Raw genomic sequence first — 19,634 nt, forward strand, 5'->3', positions numbered from 1 at the left:
GCATCTTTCGAACGCAGCTCTCTCGTGCAGAGTGTTCATTTTTCCAACGTCATGACGTGTTTATATAACGTGTGTACAAAAGCATTAGCCACAAATATATGCCCACAAAGAATAGAATTGTGGAAATAGTGATTTAACTTAATACAGAAAGCGTTTGTAGAACGTGTGAAAATGTTTGCAACGTGTGAGTAGACTTTTCTCCTTTCCTAATAACTTCCTGTGCCTAAAGGGCCGCACGTCGCAACCTTTCCGTGATTCAAGAAGGAAACGACAGTGGCGATACAAATCCCGCCCTGGTTTCAAAAGCGTTATTCAGTCTGTTAGGCTGGGGTCAATGAAACAGCTGCTGTCAGTTTGTAGCCTCTGTTCAATTTACATCACAAATATTAGTATTCAGTCTGCAGGATTTTATTTTACGTCCTGAACTGCTTATGACAGTCCATGATTAACATAGTGTTTTGGGAACAATTATATAATGTTTCAAAAGCAAAAACATGTATTATTTGAATAAAGATTTTCCATTGTTTCTGATCCACCGAGAAGAATGATAATTCGGAATGCTTGATCACTGGGATGCAAGTTTACTGTTTCGTAAACCAGGTACGCATATTTCCCATGTTTTTCCTTGAATCGTGTGTCACATCAAAAATGCCAATGGCGATGATATTGATGATGATGATGATGATGATGATGATGACAAATGTTTGCAGGTAGTTACTGAATCCGGATTTCTGGTTAGCATGGATGCAGTGTTGATACTGCTGATGACTTGCAGCTTGTCTGTAGCCCACATCTGTGATCCAACCTGTGTCCAGGGACTGTGTACAGGATGTAAGTTGAAATATGCAGATCTTCTACATCAGAAATCTCATAATGTACTTCTCTAATTTCTGTTCCTCGTGTAGCTTCCGGGAATGTCACTACACTAACTTCACTACAACTTTCATAGACTAACTCTTAGTCCCTGAATATATATAATGTTAACAGTAACAAATAAACCCATTTATTAAAAAAGATCCCCAATAATCTGTGGAAATCTAGACTTGCTTCACTTAGGGCTTTAATATTGCAGAGATGGATAGGCATGGAAAATAAGGTGGTTCTGCGACTGCATGACAGATTATAAATATGAAAGTCCTATAGTTAACGGCTTGTGTGGTATACGTACCTAAGACCCGTGAAGGTCCCAGGGTAGAATAGGCCTTCGTAAGAGGCGACTAACGGGACCGGGTGGTCATGCTCGCTGACTTGGCTGACACACGTCATCGGTTCCCAATCGCGCAGAGCGATGCTCATGTTGTTGGTCACTGGATTGTGTGGTTCAGACTTAATTAGTTACAGACCGCCACCATATAGTTGGAACATTGCTGAGTGCGGCGTAAATGTAAACTCACTTACTAACTCACTAAGACCAAATGGTGACGAGCTGATGTACCATCGAAAACGTATCAACATTGTTCTCCACATTTTCTAGGTTTATTGCCTGAAGCTCCGTCTGCCTTCGTTGGAGGGACCTTGACCTTGAACTGTACCCTGGTCAACTCAAAGAAAGGAAGTTCTTCTGACCTCTTCTTTACCTGGGGACATGACTCGAACCTATCTCAGTACCAACAAGTGATCTCTGACGACACTCTCCAGCTACTACTGCCTGTCAACGAGACACTGGAAGAGGATGCTGTCGTCTGCTGGCACGGAACGGACGCAGTGGTTGCCAGCAGGAATGTTACTGTTGAATGTAAGTGAGACACTAGCAGTCTAGATGAACAACATCTTTTCGCGCTATTATTCCATCAATGTTCGCTGAGATCCGATTATTTATTTCACACTGGAAATGGTTTGGCTATGTTCCTTCACCCCATGGAAAGTTTCGCGAATTGTTCACTGTTGTTGGATGTGTGAATGTTGAAAGTTTCTGCCGACAATCATCTATCTGTATCACGTAAACGTGATATGGCGACACGAACCAGTGGTTCCTTCGACGCTGACGCAGGACATATAATGAAGGGTTGTTGCTCTTATGCTAGATTCTAGAATATATGTACGGACACAAACCTGTGACTAGCTACTGACTTTTCCATGTCTCCAAACAGATCCTCTCCACAACGTGACAGATCAGCAGGTCCTCCTTAACGACTGGAACAACGTCACGGTGTCCTGGGACACGGGTCTGTACCTGCACCCATGGGACATCAGTGTGGCCACATCCTGGAGGACAGAATCTGAAGAAGGGTATGATAGAAGATAGTTCTCATCAGCTTGAAATGCGTCAACCATAATGTTTTCGAAAAACCAATGTCTTTCAGAAAGGAGTAAAGCTGTGATAGTTCACACATTCTTGTGCTTTGTACTTCACAATGTGATAATTTACAAATTCTTGTGCTGTCTTGTACTCCACAAAGCTAGATCACGTACATTGTGTATTCCAGTTACAAGTGGAAATTGGCACCAGCCTCATGGCCGAAAAATTCTGAAACACTATGTCTATTAAAAAGTGGTCAAATGTAAACTGTTATATTTGAGATTTCACTTTCCAAATATGTTACAAGTTCTAGTTATTTCTTTGGTCGAGTCCAAATCTGGGATTCGAACTCAGACTCTCCGAGTGAGGCACATATTTGCCAGCGCATAGATGCATTTTATTTTTGAGAACTTAGAATAACGTCAGACGAACATTTTCACTTTTTACAAATTATCCTTGTTTCACAGATGGCACAGCTGCAACGTAAGCACCACGACGTCGTGTTTCATCACCCCGTACACGTCGACGGGGAATCTGACCTTTAACATCACTGTGATGAACACAAGAGTCGGGGACACGTTGTCCATGATCTTCACGACTGATCCAGAGGACTATGGTAGGCCATGTTGTTCCTTCAGTGGCGGTGCGGTACTTTTCCATCTTCGGTTATTCCGGGGATCACAGCAGCATCCCGTATTAATGCTAGGAGTAGTATTACTGCTTCTCAACCCCTGATTGGGACGCTCATCTTATACATGTATACCATTCAAAAAGGTAGGGGTCATTCCATTTTGTGAGCATACCACGAGCCAATGACAATGCATATGACAAAAAGATAAAACATTTCCAAACGACTGGAATAAATTGTCATATTTTCCCTTAATTTCTTCTCCCCCTCCTTAGTCTTAACATTTGCATTTTATCGATCTTGTAAATCGAATATCCCATTGATATATTAGTTGCAGTTGAATGTAACTTCTTGGAGATGAAGACCTAACATTTCACACCGGTTCATTCTGCGCAGGAGACAAAAATTAGTGGGCTTCCTCACATCCTGATCACATTGTCTCATTAATGATGGTTTAATGATGTATTGACACAAAGGTACTAGTAACAAAGTTTTGGTCTCCTCACAGTTTGTTTGGAAACGTTATATTAGTCTGTTACGTTTCCAAGCCTAGGTGATTATGCTGAGCATATGGGGGCGAAATCACATCCCAGAATGCAATGTGATTCCTAGGGTGGGGAAGTCAGGGTATCGATCGAGCTCTGAGTCTGTAACAGGACTGTTCTCGTATCAGGCCGACAACTGATGTGATGGACTCAGTAATATCCGGCTTTTCAACTGTCCCTTTAACTGATGCATTTGTATTTAATTTAGCTGTATAATGAGAGAACAATCTATAAGTTCGGATGAATGGATTTACTTTTTCAGTGAAGCCTGCAGCTGTGACGTCCCTAAACGCTAGTGTCTCTTTCAACAATCGTAGTGTAACACTGAGGTGGACATCAGAGTCCAGCAAACCATCCCTCGAGTTCACAGTCGTTACAAGGAATTCCACTTCTGTAAGTCCCCTTAATGTCTCCCAGCTGACACATTATCGTACCTCAATAGATCAATGCTCATGATGTTGATCACTGGATTGTCTGGTCCATACCCGATTATATATAGACCCCCGCCACATAGTTGGAATATGTCAAAACATGAAGCAAAAACATCCCCTAGGTCAGCCAGTAGTGTGCAGCATTCCTGTTGTGACAAGACTTTGGTAGTAAATGTATTTCGTAATACAATTTGATTGTTTCTCCAGAAGATGAAACCAATGTGTCATACCTTGAACATGAAGAACATTTGAGCTGAATTGAAGCGGTTTATACCAATATTGATCTTAAAACGATATAATTCAACCTAAACCATGGTAACTATATTTTGTATTGTACTAAATGAAAATAATCTTGACAAAAGAAATAGATCAAACAACGTTTCAGCAAGGAGAATGTTGATGAAACTACTACTACTGGTATTGTGCTACGACAGGCTAGACAGAGCAGCTGTACTAAATAGTCTTAGCACTAAGCCGATCGTAACTAGGTACCTTAACATAGACAGATTATAGTACGTTTGCAGTGAAGACGCACCGAGGAATCTCACTTTAAACAAAAAAGCAAATGAAATATATATAAAATTAAGATCGCGAATCCTCATAATTTTACTTTGCCAAATGAACATTTTAATCTCAGAATTGTATTCAACTTAGGTTAGAAGTTGAATAACAAACGATCATTGATTCAAATTGGTTATTATTAAATTGTAGACATATTCTTGGGAATGTATTTATTTTGCCTGTAATGTGACCGTCACATGATACTCAAATGTAATTACTGAACTTTCCATACATCATGACTTCATTGTTACAGGCCTTTCTTATTACATCTTATTTCTCCCAGTAGGATGACATGTACAGTTATACGTGATGCCGTCCTACCCTAACAAGAATGAATCCACAACTAATGTATTTGCCATCTTGAGTAGGTGAGCTCCAGTAACACTACGGACAAAACTATCAAAGTGAGAAACTTGCGACCAGACTCTCGCTACACATTCACCGTGACGGCCGTGTACGGCCCGGCTGAACATGGACATCACAGTGATCCAACAACGGTGGATATCATCCTCTCTGATGAAGGTACGTGAATTAACTGATATAATTTTCCCAACAATCCGTCGAGGTTCGATACCACATTGATTCTGGTGATCCAATATAAGGCGATCTAGCTCGTTTATCTCTTCATGCATTGGAACTGAGAGTACACTTGGAAAAGTGGAAAATAGGAATTAAAATTCTACGGATTTTGTAGATATATTTTATTGCTGCTGTAAGATAATCTACGCAGACAGACAGGTGCATGCTATGCATTTTGCGAAATAATATTCCTTTCCAACTTTGGCTTCCATACCTGTCTAGAGTGAGTGAGTTAAGCTGTTACGTCACATCGGCAATATTTCTGCCATACACTGACGGGAGTACCTGTATGGAATATGTATGTGAATAAGTGTGTGGGTTTGATGATGATGATGATGATGATGATGATGATGATGATGATGATGAATAATTTCCAGGTGTACTTCCGAATGACCCGTATGTCATCATAGGCACCAATCTGACACTCAACTGCACCGTGGCGGACACTGGTGTCAATCCTTCCTTCACCTATAGGAATGATGAAGACCTTCCAGGTGATGACCAGTGGTTTATTGCCGCCAACATCTGGCAACTGGACATGCCGGTCAGTGATTCCTCCTTTGATGACGAGACAGTGAGCTGCTGGCAGAATCACCCAGTAGGACGTCAGTGCATCACCCTAGAATGTGAGTTGACCAGTAAACATATATTCTTACTGTATAAATGAAACACCGACACTCTTAATGCGGCAGATACTGGTGAATTTATATATTTTGACCATTACATGTAAAATTACAATAGTGGTTTTTCTGTACATTTCCAAGATGTCATATGGATTTGTGCCAAGCGATATTTTAGTATAGAAATACACGTACACAAGATAAATTGCATACGAATTAATCTTTCAATTCATTGTGAGACGATACACTCGTTGGACATTTTTGAGTGAATTATTAGTCTGGTGAGGGTGTAAGTTTAGTTTCACACCGCTTTTAACAATTTTCCAGCAATATTACGCTGGAGGACACGAGAACTGTGCTTTCTTCGTGGTTCCTCGACCACGGGTTTCGGTGTGACGAGCGGACATTTTAACCATTAGACTACTTCATTACACTATACATGGCGCTTAAACAGATTCCATTTGTCGTAAAATGCCTGAGTATGATAAAGCATCAAGCATGTCATCTCGACACAGACCCTCTCCACAACGTGACAGATCTGCAGGTCCTGCTCAATGACTGGAGTAACGTGACGGTGTCCTGGGACAAAGGTCTGTACCTGCACCCCGGGGACATCAGTGTGGCCACATCCTGGAGGGCAGCATCTGAAACAGGGTATGATGGAACTCTGTACGAGGCTGACATAACAAACATTGATCTAGCATCACACAAATGCCACATATACATTTCAAAATACTTGGGAACCTGAACTTTCAATTTGCATATTAATTATGAGCGTTAACAAACCCTTCAAAGACAGAAATAGTGTGATCACCATTTCTCTTTATCACCACCCTTAAACACAACGCATGGGTTGCACGTGCACAACGCAGAAGCTCCATGCACGTGCATGGGATGGATGTCATTCTTGATTTGGACAGGTTTTAAAGAAAGTCAATAGATCACTGTCGATAAATTATTTTTAACAATCGTCTTGTATTACACAGCTGACAGGTTTTCTCTAGCGTGTTGTTTTTGTTTGAAAGTGAAAATCGCACACATGCAAATTTCACCTTATACACCAATTGTCCATCTGTAAAAACGGCTATGTTCATAAGGAAGTGCAAGTGGTAATGCACTTTCAAAACATTCATTAACATTTCAGTATTGATTGAATCCGGAATATACCTTTTTTAAAAGGTAGGGGAACTCCATGTTTAATCTATTGAAAATATATGGAGATGTTTTCAATGTTGATATGACATTGTCATTTTCGTAAATACAGGGTTTTTGACTTCTAGTTCTATGAAAATGGTTTCGCAGATGGCACAGCTGCAGCGTAAGCAACTCGACGTCGTGTTTCATCACCCCGTATACGTCGACGGGGAATCTGACCTTCAACATCACTGTGACGAACACAAAAATCGGGGACACGTTGTCCATGACCCGCACGGCTGATCCAGAGGACTATGGTATGTATTGCCACGTGATTCCAGGATTCTTGCTGACAGTACGATTCCAGCCTCTGTTGTCAAGGAAATTAATGCATCGTCGCTTTGTAATGACCGTTTAGTGAGTGAGTCAGTTGGGTTTAAGGCTGCTTGGAACATTCCTGCAACTATATCACGGCAGTTCACCATGATAGATCATAGAATACCTCGCGTGTTAATCTCGCCTAAGATGTGTTGTCTGTCTAATCTGTGTATTGTTGAGATTTATGTGTACAGAATAATTAGAGATAGTAGAGAATAAAGCCAACTGCCAGGACCAATTATTCAAGACGTGGATATTGTATGCTGAATATCTCTCTACCACAAACACTGGGTCAATGATTAATCGATGATTTAATTTACTATTCTACTTTTAATTCACACGAGTGTATCAGACTCTTTTTGGATTCATAATTTTGTATTAAACGACGTCTTTTTTATGAAACATAACTCTTTAAAGGGAACAATGAGCGATCTGAACGTGTGGCTTACCTGCTAGCTAGGGTTTCTTTACGCTGAACATGGCCGCGCTATAATGAATTGTGAGCATCATTGGTTCGTCAAAACTTTGCAATGGGTAAATACTAATGTGTTAGTTAGCAGAGTGTGTTAGTTTGATCTAAATCCCAGACCACGTTTTGAGTGTTTTTACGGTGTGCACTTGATGTGACGGTAACACCAGATGTATGCATGCCTTAGGCTGTTTACGTCGTTGATAGAGCCCACGATCGTGGTATGATGTTGACAAACCTAGAAAGACGAACACGCGTGTCTACAACTCCAAAGGGACGCAACTCCGCAAATTACTTTTGTCTATGACTCTTCGAAATATGTGTAGTGCATACTGTTGCGGTACGACATGCTACAGCCACAGCGCATGTTACTAACCTTTGTTTTGTGTGTTGTAGTACAACCCGCGCCAGTGGCGGCCTTGGAACTTGTCAACGTCACCAGCCGTAACGTCACGCTGAAGTGGCGACATAGCGTCAGGGATCTGACCTTCACAGTCATCACGCAGTCGCCTACATCTGTACGTTTATGTCTGTTTCTTGTTTCATAAAGAAGATCTGTATGTACCTGACATACAGTTTTACCAGTGGATGAAACCATTAAGGCTGATGGACCACAACAACATGTCATCAGGCTGGTGCGTGGCTGACCATCCGATGACCGCTACCTTCAATCAGATGAGACACCAACGTGTGTGTCGCTGTCCACCACGTGTTTTAACGTGTGATCTGTATATGTTGATGTGTTTTGTCATCGCCCTGAGCAATATAGCGGCGCTAGAATATCGAGACCAGTATTCGTGAGCGTCGATGTAGTTATAACGTTGACATTATGGCGTGCAAGTCACCGTGTCTAACAACCCGATCCAGTTAGTCGCATCTCAAACATTGGACCACTAAAGTCCAGTCCTCACCGGATCTTGTCAGGGGTATTCTGTATATCAAATGTACCAAAACGATTCATTAATCGCACCTGTCAACTTGGCCTGAAACATTTATAAAGTAAGATCCAGTAAAGCACTTTTAGTATATATCTTTCACTGACATCGATTCAATGAAGACCTCACTATTACCAGCTTTTTCTATGGCAGAACATGACTCTGACAACGTCTGAGAATCAAGCAGTTATCACCAATCTGAGACCATACACGAAGTACGACTTTATTGTCTCGGCTATGTCCGCCACCGCTCGACACGGGTACCGTAGTGAACCGAGAACAGTTTCTACCTCCACTAATGAAGAGGGTGAGTCGCGTGATCGTGCCGATTAATATTTCATGAGTTTGGTTTTTCTGTTGGTTATTTTTTTCTTTTCTTTTTCTTTTATTTTTAGCTGTTGTTGTTGTTTTTTCATAGAAACAGAATATCCGTTTGTTAATGATTAAGGACACAAGGACAATATTTTGTTTTCGAGGGGAGATAGACAAGTATTTACCTTTCACAATAAGAACGATATCGTTCTTCCCTAATCATAATATAGAATCTAAACCAATGTCATACATACGTATAGTTCAGGGCAAATACCAGTCAAACAAGTAAATGTCCAGTGAATATCACACGTTTTCCATTGTGTCTTCATTTGGATACTTTCACTACAAACGGGACATACTGAACTGTGGGATAGTGTATCACCGCTTTTGGATTTAACTATCAATGTTATTTTAATAATACTTTCACCCCATATAGCACCTGCCGCTGCAAGCAGCACTTTCCTTGCGCACGACTGCATCGACGGGGAGAGGAATGTCTATGTTTTCATAAAGGTACTACAGTTTCCATTCTTCATGGGCATTTTACGTACTTCGCGTTGTCCCGGGCATGCTCGAATCATTTGGGTAGCCAAGTGAAGCAATCGTTTGTCATGTCGAGGGGTTCGATTCTCCCCATGAAGAGATTGGTAAAACTTTTCACAGTCACTGAAACTCTTTGCAGCCACCGCCTAAAGAGTTCCAGTATGGCATGCTGACGAAGTACACCATAACGCTCCTCGACAGTACGGTCAAGGCCACGGCGAACTACAAGTGCAACAAGATGACGCAATGCAACACCACGGGCAAAGTCATAGTCTGTCCAGCGACTACTGCGTCAGTTTCACTTGACGACCTCAACTGTAACGTTGACTACTCCATCTCGGTGACAGCATCCAACAGAGCCGGAGCTTCACCCAAGTTCTCTCAGCGCTTATCCAAACTCGGAGATGGTGTGTATAGCAGAACAACCAGAATTATCCCTGCAATGTGTTGTCCGAGCAACGTCCCCAAGACGTGCAGGGATCCTTGAAATGCCCGATAAGTAAATTCTGAAAACGTTCCTTGTTTACATTGAGATCACGGAATTTTACATCTACGATTACAATATAGTACGTAAAGAGTTGTCTTTAAATCTCATACCCTGTGCATACCCTGTTTCTTTGTTTGTGTGTTTGCAAACACAAATCGAGCTTGGAACAGACAGTTTAGTGATCAACATCATGAGCATAAATATGTGTGTGTGCGTGTGTATGTGTGTGTGTGTGTTGTGTGTGCGCCAAATACTCTATCCTGCCACTGTGTCTCCAGTCCGTCCCCCAACAGATGTGCACAGTGCTTGGAATGGCACCGAGGTGACAGTGTACTGGACGTCAGCTGACCAGCCAGACCTCTGGACAGTGTTGTGGTGTCTGTGGGGGCCGACACACAAGACATGCCAGGTAAGTACCCCGCTGCTCGGACACTTCGCTAATCCGGGCACTACTATCTATTGTTTGGACGCCAAGATACGCACACTGTTTCATCATAATTCGATCGTGATTCTTGACACCGTTCACGACATTGTCCTATCTATACAACGGACTTTGCTAGACACTGGAGGACGCATGCACATGATCTCATAGGTTTGCAGAAAGGGATGTTGCCTAATGTTCAGTAGAATATATTTGGTTTCTTCAATCCTGAGAGAGATTGTTTTCAGTTCGGAAGGTTCAAAACACTATTTTTCCGAAAACATGTCGACTTAACCCTCAAGACTTCGACAGGCCTGTCCTTATAAGTATTTTAGTTCTTGGGTTTATTACTGTAGGGTGAAGTAACGGATGAAGTTCCTCGATAATGTACAGAACTTCAAGTTAACGATTTGTCTCCAGTGTGTATCTTATACGTGGGATTAATACATTGCGGGATTGATGAATTTGTATAATAGTAGTTTCAGAAACTCGTTATTTCTTTTCTTTCTCTCAAGAATCTTAGCTATTACAGGGTGACGTTCAATGGATCACTGTCGATGGCGCACAAAGATCTGCACAACTCTCCATGAAAAGCAAACCTGCAGTCACCCGTTTTGGGGTATCCATGGAAACCGGGAAAGGAAGTAGCGGGCTCGCTATGAGCGGCTGTCGGTACAACGTCAGTGCGGGTATGTGTGAGATAAACAGCCTCATTAGGATATGGAGCGGCGGGGTAGCCTACCATGAAAGCTGTCGCTCGTCACAACAAATACCGGGGTTCGATTCCCCGAAGGGGTACAATATGTGAAGTCCATTTCTGGAGTCCCCACTTTCGAGTTTCTTTGAGTCTTAAATCAGCGTACAACCGATTAGGATAAAGAGAGTTTTGTGTTGGAAATAGATCGTCTAACTTGATTTGCTTTGTGAGTTGCGAACAATTACTTCTTTTCACTCATACAATCATATTCATCTCCGAGTACAGTTAAGGAACCTTGGTTGTTCCCAACAAAATGTTCTGTAGACTTTGTGGATCGGGTGGTCAGGTGACCTGTATCCTGTCACCATAACCGGTGGGTCTTTGCGCTTGGTATTAACCACTCACCCATTCACGCTATCCAGCTGTCATTTAACTTGATATTAATATTAAACAACCACAAACATCCATTTGCCAACTAGCCACATAAGCAATCCATCCTATTTACCTATTTATGCGACATGTAGATTTATAATGTTTCACTTCAGTCCCGGCCAAGCCAAACAAGACAAGCTTTTATATTGAAAGTAAGGCCGATCTGGCTCTCACAGTCCGCTGGAGGTTAGACAGGTGTTCTCCGAAGGGCTTCATCACATTCATATACATTGAGCACTGCGTCGGGAACGTGCCTGTATGCGGTATGTGACGTCGTTGATGTCATTGACGTTAATCAACTCTATTATTGTAATCAAACAGACTTCCTCAGCGAACCCTCATTAAAACAGGTTCAGCGGGTTTAGAAAGTAAAGAGAAGCGTTGGTTGCTTAAATTGTGTTTGACTATTTCTGTATGGATTATCAAATTCATTTAACGTCCATCTGTGTCATTGTGCTCAGTGAAAACAGTGAAAACCTCACATCATGATTCCCTGTTGTTATTAGACTACGGTACAGCCCCGTGATCAAATTCTCTTACAAAACTAACATTGGAGAAAACATTATGGCGAATTCAGCCTTCCTTGGCATCCCAGAACTGAGACTAGCTGCTAACAGCCATTCCTCTGTCGTGGTGCAGACACATTCGTCATCTGCAGTGTGGTCATGTGCATGCTTATAAACTCTGTTATGTCGAACTACGGATAAATGGAACCCGAACAAACCCGATGATTCTGAGTTTGTGTGTATGTTTATCTTTCATACGTACGTTCCAGGAGGTGTGAATGTCTCCAGTGAGACGAGTCATTACTTGATTGCGGATCTTCAGAAAGATGTCAACTACACCGTCAGGCTACGCCAAGTGTCCGACATGGGTCGGATCGGACCGTACAGTGACCCCAAGTTCGGCGTTCCCATTGATACAAGTGAGATAAGTTCTTCCAGACTGATTCTATGGCCGTCACTCTGTAATATAACACTAACAGTCACTCAATATCGCAATGGAAAATCTACTAGCCATTTAAAGACGCCCAGTTCACGACAATACATCCCTGACTGGGCCAGCTCTATATATGTATATTGGCAAAACAGACTCCGTTTTGTTTTGTTTAACGCCACATTCAATGTTCCATCTATATGGTGGCGGTCTGTAAATAATCGAGTCTGGACCAGACAATTCAGTGACCAACAGCATGAGCATCTATGATACGTCGACAGGTGTTTGATGGCATATTGTTGAATGCCGCTTATCTATACAACTGATCACTTAAGAGATCAACATCCCATAGTAACGATATACAAATAACTTGAATAAAGAGTAATCTTCGGAACAGATTTAGAAGAACATACTCTAAATGGTTTATTGTATTCTCCATCCGACAGGACTGGCAGCGGGGATCATTATTCTCATCGTATTCGCCTGCTTCTTGTGTCTAATGGTCATCGTCTACATCAGCAGACGGTGTTGCAGGTATAATGTTGCGTGACCAGTGTGTGTCTAATTAGAGATAAATATAGCAGTGCCAGACTCACTGTGCAGAGACGCGTCCAGATTTCACGTTGGTCCTGGAAGACAACTCCGGCCGGTCAATCCTCCATATCACGCTATAGTCCGAATGAAACGCTGATCGTAATCAAAACATCATACCAACTCTGGGAGGTATTTTCAGAATTGTCCTAAAAACAAAAATGTGTTTGTCAATCTGTACCCATCTATAACATCAAGCAATTCGTCACTCACTCGAGTTATTCAGGGACAATCCGAACACCGACTCGTGCCTCTCTTGGGGGGTTTCATTTTGACGTCCTTCAAACAAGAACGACAATTCTATTTCTATTGTGCAAGTGCCGGAACACAAGTGGGTCGCAAGTGACCTCGAGGCATTATGAAGTGGTGACATTCCATAAATCCTCACGAAACGCATGAAATACACCTACACATTCCGGTTCCTGTGACGCTAGGCGTGTCTCCCGGTGTGAAGAAACGGCAACCAAAAACAGCTAAACTGTTATATTAGGTTCACGACTGCATGTTAGCTCCAGAGATTAATGGGTTTTTTTGCGTCAACCATTATATGATCCAAGGAGAGGGATTCGAATCCCAGGGATATCAATGACGTTTGGTTGTCAGAATGTGGGTTTACCAGTGTGTTGAACAGGCTGTCTCTTGTAAACCTCCAGTATTAATATGACGCTGTGATGTAGTTATTACTATTCCCGGTGAGGCCTATTTGCCTACTATACGGGGCACTGTTGATGACACTACGAGAGTTCCTTGTTGCAGGTCTCTGTACAGGAAGTGGGTGGAGTCGGAGGACATTGTGATGCCAGAACTGTCCGAGGTCCGCTATGTATGTAACATAAGCTTACTGGCATAGAATGCAGGGAACGGTACATGAATAGCAGCTAACTGTACACTTCAGTAATAATTAGTGTATGTTTAACAACTGTTTATATCAATAGTTTATTATTTATTACCTCATATATCATTTTATCCAGCACTGTTTTCATGTGCGTCGCTTATAGTGAACATGATTCGGCCTTCTTGGCATATCTCAAGATCTAATTGTGTCATCCTGAAAGCTGGTGAGTAAACAGCGAAGCGCGACTCTAGATACAAACTTGCTTCCTAACGATGCAAGAATCTATTGAAAATAGTCGTCAGTTTCTGTATCTCAAGAAATGAGAATCTGAATCAAGACAAATATGCTTGGATGAACGTCGTAATGTCAGACCGCGCTTGTTCGCAACCAGTATGAAATCACTGTTTACTATTTGCATTGTTGGTTGACGTTTATTCCCACAAATAACAGCATATGTTTATTTCAAACATGATCGAAAATATTACTCTGTTAGATAGTTTAGGCAAGGAAAGATAACTCCCATAAGGACATCTTTGATTTTCACACATTAACCTTGAAACCGGATTGTCTAACCGGTCAAAAGCAAGCCAGCTTTAACTTTATTTGCCTTTAGCAACTAACAGATGAACTCGATCTAGAATAGTTACTAACAAACCACCATGTAACAATGTGACAACAACCTATGTTTCACATATTCTTGACACATTAGATATCTTGACACAGATATCTTGACACATTAGATGTCTTGACACATTGCATGTGAAATATAAATATATGGCACTATGCATTTGGCATTGTCACAAATGTCTGCATATTGTGCCTTGAGTTTGAAATCCTACATTATAATGTTTGGGTTGTCAGCGCCCTTTACACCTGTTGTGACTGTACAACACGTGTCTCAGATGACATGTTGACTGTACAACACGTGTCTCAGATGACATGTTGAGTGGAGAACACTTGTCTCAGATGACATGTTGACTGTAGAACACTTGTCTCAGATGACATGTTGACTGTAGAACACTTGTCTCAGATGACATGTTGACTTACAACACGTGTCTCAGATGACATGTTGACTGTACAACACGTGTCTCAGATACCCAAGAGGGTACTCGAGTGGAAAAGGCGTTTGCTCGTCACTCCCAAGGCCCGGGTTCCATTCCACACGGGGGTACAATGTGTGAAACCCATTTCTGGTGTCCCTTGCAGATATTGCTGGAATATTGCTTAAAACGGCATAAAACTAAACTCACTCTGCTGACACACCGTGGTGTAACTGTAAGGTTCAAAGCGGTGTTAAACCACCCACTCACTCACTCATCCACTCACCCACTCACTCACTTATTCAATATGTTTTTCACGACTTCATCTAAACTGCCGGGTAAAGGACAATATGCACTTGAAAATTAAATCTGATCGCCCAGTCATTAACACCACCATCAAACATGGGTGTATTAATTCTTTTTCCTGGCAGTCTATAAGTAACATTTTCCTTCCTCTTGAGTAGGATGACGCTGATCCACCCACCATTACTCCATCTGCCCCAGAGAGACCAGTCCCCATACCAAGTCCCAAAGTACGTGACTTTCAAGAAGTGACGTCACATTTCAATAGACGACCAGCATGGTTTCTGAACTATCCTCTTTTCAGTAGAGCACTGTTACTCAATGTCTCTGTTATCTCGATATAACATCTCAATCCCGACAAAAATCTTTCATAATTTATCATTAATATGTATTCAAGCGCTTTTAACTCGATACGGATGTCTCGATATTTTTATATAATTTCATGGTCCCAACAGGGACAATTACGCTTTTAACTCGATATTCACCTTCCGTTGGCAAGTATCCATCTGAACGAAGTTCGGATAACTCGATATTTGCCTTGGTCCCATGCAATCGAGACAACGGTACACGACTGCATTATTCATATTTACACTTCATTGTGCATCCGTGAAGGTCCGGGGTAGAATAGGACTTCAGCAACCCATGCTTGTCGTAAGAGGCGACCAAAGGGATCGGGTGGCCAGGCTCGCTGACTTGGTTGACACATGCCATTGGTTCCCAGTTGCGTAGATCGATGCTCATGCTGTTGATCACCGGATTGTCCAGACTCGATTCTTAACAGACCACCGCCATATAGTTGGGATATTGCTGAGTGCGGGTTAAACTCCTATCATCATAGGGCTAATCCATTGATGTTTGGACCAAACGAATGGATTGCAAGGTGAGTTAAGTCCTGCCAATAAAAAGTGATGTTGGGGCCCATTTAACCTCCCCATAAAAGAAGGTAGTGTTATGAACATATAGCCCTGCTGATGCATGAAGAATGATGTTAGATGTTAGGGGCCTATATTTTATCCCCGCCAGCCTATAAAACCATAATGTTGAACACCCATTGGCGTTTATCCAGCCAGCCATATAGTGTATTGATTTTATTACATGTATTATAATTGCACTACAAACAAATCAGTGTGACGTTCATTCAGGTTGCAGATTTCGGGGTTGTGTGTTGTATTTCACTGTTGTTGTTCTTAGTACAGATCTTACTTTTCAATATACGTCCGAGAGCACTCCAATTAGATATATTCGTTTCATTATTTTTAATTTGATATCACCCAATTTTTGGAATTTCAGCAAATCATTTCATCCACAGTACATTTTTCATAATATTTTTCACTTGTTTATGACATACTGTTTATGACATCTGTATAGCAAAGCAGTTTTAGTCCAGATGTTCTAACGTATCTAATGTATAACAGCAGTTTTACATAACAAAGTAGTGTTATTACTAGGTATTCGCAGTGTAGGTTATGAATGAGCTGTCAACATTCACTAGAATAGTGTTGATAGCATAGTGGGTAGATTTCCCAGCATGATAGCATCGGTATCCAGTGAGGTATAAATGGGGTATAAATATGCAAATTTAAATGATATCGCGTGTGCGTATTCGCGAACAAACATGAAGCGATATTCATCTCAGAAAGGTGCATGAGCCTTGCAAGGATACATTAGTGGGGAAGTAAAATGGTTAATTCTTCCCGCTTTACGTAGAGGACATGGGTACCATTGCCAATAATATTGGTCAAACATAAAACCCATGTTTGGTGTCCTTTGCTGGAAAGATGCTACGTGCGGAGTAAATCAACACCCAGTCTCAACATGGATGTAACACTCCGGGGTACATAATCGCAGCATCCTCATACTGGTTGTCATGTTAATGAATGTGCGGTGTAAAACAACACCCAGTCTCAACATGGATGTAACACTCCGGGGTACATAATCCCAGCATCCTCATACTGGTTGTCATGTTAATGGATGTAACTTCTCTGATCGGGTGGTATCGTGCTCGAGATATGAACCACTGGTTTGTCAAGTCGAAAATCGATTCTTTACAGGCTGACATATAGCTGAAATAATGCTTAGTGGGGTACCAGAACACAACGAGGTAGGGTAGCAATGATCGTGTTTACAACCCTCGTCATCGCGCACGTCATATCCCATTATGCATTCTATACATCTCCTTGCAGGAGACGCTAGGTCAAGATGGAAACCATCGCCAGACCATCGACAGCGGACGAGGAAGTCTCACCCCCGACGCCATAGCGCGGAATGCTCCACTGTATCAGGCCCTGGTTCCAACGGCATCCAGTTGTTTTACCCGGCTCAGGTCTCCAGAATCTACACCTCCTGAATCTACACCCCTGTCGGCGGCCGTTAGCGAGCAGACGACATTGACTGAAGTGGAAGAGAGTGTTGGGACCGATGACCAGAACGACCCGCACGACGAACGGGACGACGGAACCCCTGGACTCAGAGGACGGAATGGTGGGAGCGGCGAGCGGACATCTGGTCGAGATGAGGATGACAGCTGTGGAAGCAGAAAAGTCTGGGATGAGACGAGTTGTGAACTTGGGGATGAGCCACACTCGGCCAGTGAATATGACATTCTGTCTGTCTATGTTGCAGTGGCGAAAACATACGAGGAAGATGTGAAGGGGGAGGAGGAAGAGGAAGCAGAGGGAGATGTACTTCGTTGGAACGAAATAGATCAGAACCGAGTCCTTCCACCAGGGGGCGCCACAAACGACGAATTGGCGCAGGAATATGAGAGTCTGGGATATGAATGTTCCTCAACTAAACTTTGATCGTACTAACTGCAACGGCGTAAACTATCGCCCACCAACTGCAACTTCACCTATCTTACGCAAGGTTACGCTAAATTGCACGTTCATTACAAGAGAATAAGATAAGAGAGTAAGATTCTTTATGGATAACAACTTCATTATTACATATGATGCGACGTTTCGGTATGGATCCTTATACACGTTCATTACAATTACAAAATACTCACACAAAATAAGCATGTCGACCGTGCTATGACTTTGAATTCAGGCCCTGTCCCATCTAACCAGAAACATCAGTGTCTCGCAGTTCAGTTCTATTTGGATGTCAGTTTGAGGGAGTTGTACGCAGACGCCTCGCTCAGCATCGCTGTTGTACGATGTACACGTGACCTCCACAGACCGAAAGCCAGTCAGCGTGACTGAAGCCTTTGTCACGATGTGCAATCCCGACGAGACCTTGAGATGAATGTGTTCTGAATGTAGTCTTCATCAAGAGTTCATGATGTTATTAAGAAGGGAAAGCATACACTGGTGTGACGCTCAAGCGAGAGATCTCAGCGAGATCACACTGATTGCTGTTTCACGTCAACATATGAGTTACGACTGTCGTACCGGAGATCTGCATTGTCAAACGAGCCTTGGTCATATCAAACCAGACATCTCTTGCCAGGTGACACTCAAGGCCCCATTGGTCTCAATACAGACGTTACAAAAACAAGCGACTGGTTTTGGTGCCATTCATTATTCTGATTGGGATGTAAATATTACTCGATGTTCTTCACTCAGTTTAACTTCGCATGTACTCGTCTGCATTAATGTTTCTCAAACAACGCTTTTTATACTTTTCGTGGTGTTTTGTTTGTTATGTTTCATTTTTATCATTTCATGTTTTAGCAGCTTGCAGGTCATTAAAAGAAAAATAATTATTTGATTGTTTCTTGTTCCTTGAAAGAATCCCTTTGTTATATGAAAATACATTACCAACATCTCACTCGAATTAGTAACGTTTTGCTGAGATATTATTTATGTACTCGAGTGGGCTTCTTTGTTTTGTTTTGTTTTTTACAAGGTGGCTGATTCGGCGTTGATCTATCTCATTCACTCACTCGCCTACTCGTTATGTGGTTAGAGCTCAAGGTTTAACCGGCGTATGGTTTCTGGCTCAAGTAACGTACACGCTGCCTTGAGTGGTATAACGATCAAACAAACCGATTCGTAACTGTTAAACAACCGTTACTGGTGTTCGAACACTTGGTTCTGAGAAAAACATGGACAGGACCACATGTACAGATTGATTTCGTGGAGGCGTACTGAAATACAACCAAGTTTAAGGACGACTGACTAACTATACCACAATAAACAAAGCAGGTATTCCGTTAGAAGAGATAAACCGATGTTCCAAAGCGTAAGTAAAATTCATTAGATCAACACTGGTGAAAATAATGTGAGTATAGAAATACAATTAACCCGTCTAAATACACAGAGGCTATAAAGTATAATACAGGCATAATCCGTGTTCGAAATACGCTTTGAGTCCGAATTCGAAAGCGCAGGTAAAATATTCAGATCCTCATCACGCATGACACCAGTACCCCAGAGACTATTCAGCTTCAAGGCTGTGTTGTGTGTTCGTGGTCATAATTTGAACATTTTACGTCCGCTTTGAAAATCTAGGCCCACGTACTCATAAAAGATATAGTACAAACAAGAAGTACGGGAACACCCTAAAATTTGATAG

At 42.0% G+C, this 19,634-nt stretch overlaps 1 protein-coding gene across 1 annotated transcript; it reads left to right on the top strand.

The window, feature by feature from the left end:
• The first annotated feature begins 740 nt into the window (after window positions 1-740).
• Window positions 741-17,917, top strand: LOC137291192 (leukemia inhibitory factor receptor-like). The gene is made up of 21 exons (XM_067822483.1): window positions 741-831; window positions 1,475-1,735; window positions 2,091-2,229; window positions 2,707-2,855; window positions 3,675-3,805; window positions 4,773-4,926; window positions 5,361-5,609; window positions 6,119-6,257; window positions 6,906-7,054; window positions 7,981-8,102; window positions 8,673-8,826; window positions 9,268-9,344; window positions 9,514-9,781; window positions 10,140-10,270; window positions 10,815-10,971; window positions 11,525-11,674; window positions 12,187-12,336; window positions 12,794-12,881; window positions 13,695-13,761; window positions 15,278-15,346; window positions 17,300-17,917. Exons 1-21 carry the CDS (start codon window positions 741-743, stop codon window positions 17,915-17,917), a joined length of 3,513 nt encoding a protein of 1,170 aa, XP_067678584.1.
• Window positions 17,918-19,634: the final 1,717 nt, after the last annotated feature.

Source organism: Haliotis asinina, chromosome 7 (assembly GCF_037392515.1).
Source record: "Haliotis asinina isolate JCU_RB_2024 chromosome 7, JCU_Hal_asi_v2, whole genome shotgun sequence".
NCBI lineage: Eukaryota > Metazoa > Mollusca > Gastropoda > Lepetellida > Haliotidae > Haliotis > Haliotis asinina.

Coding starts and splice junctions, on each gene's coding strand:
- LOC137291192 (XM_067822483.1), top strand. CDS start 741: ATGGATGCAGTGTTGATACTGCTGATGACTTGCAGCTTGTCTGTAGCC. Junction 9,345..9,513: donor ATGTCTATGTTTTCATAAAG/GTACTACAGTTT, acceptor AACTCTTTGCAG/CCACCGCCTAAAGAGTTCCA. Junction 10,271..10,814: donor CGACACACAAGACATGCCAG/GTAAGTACCCCG, acceptor TAGCTATTACAG/GGTGACGTTCAATGGATCAC.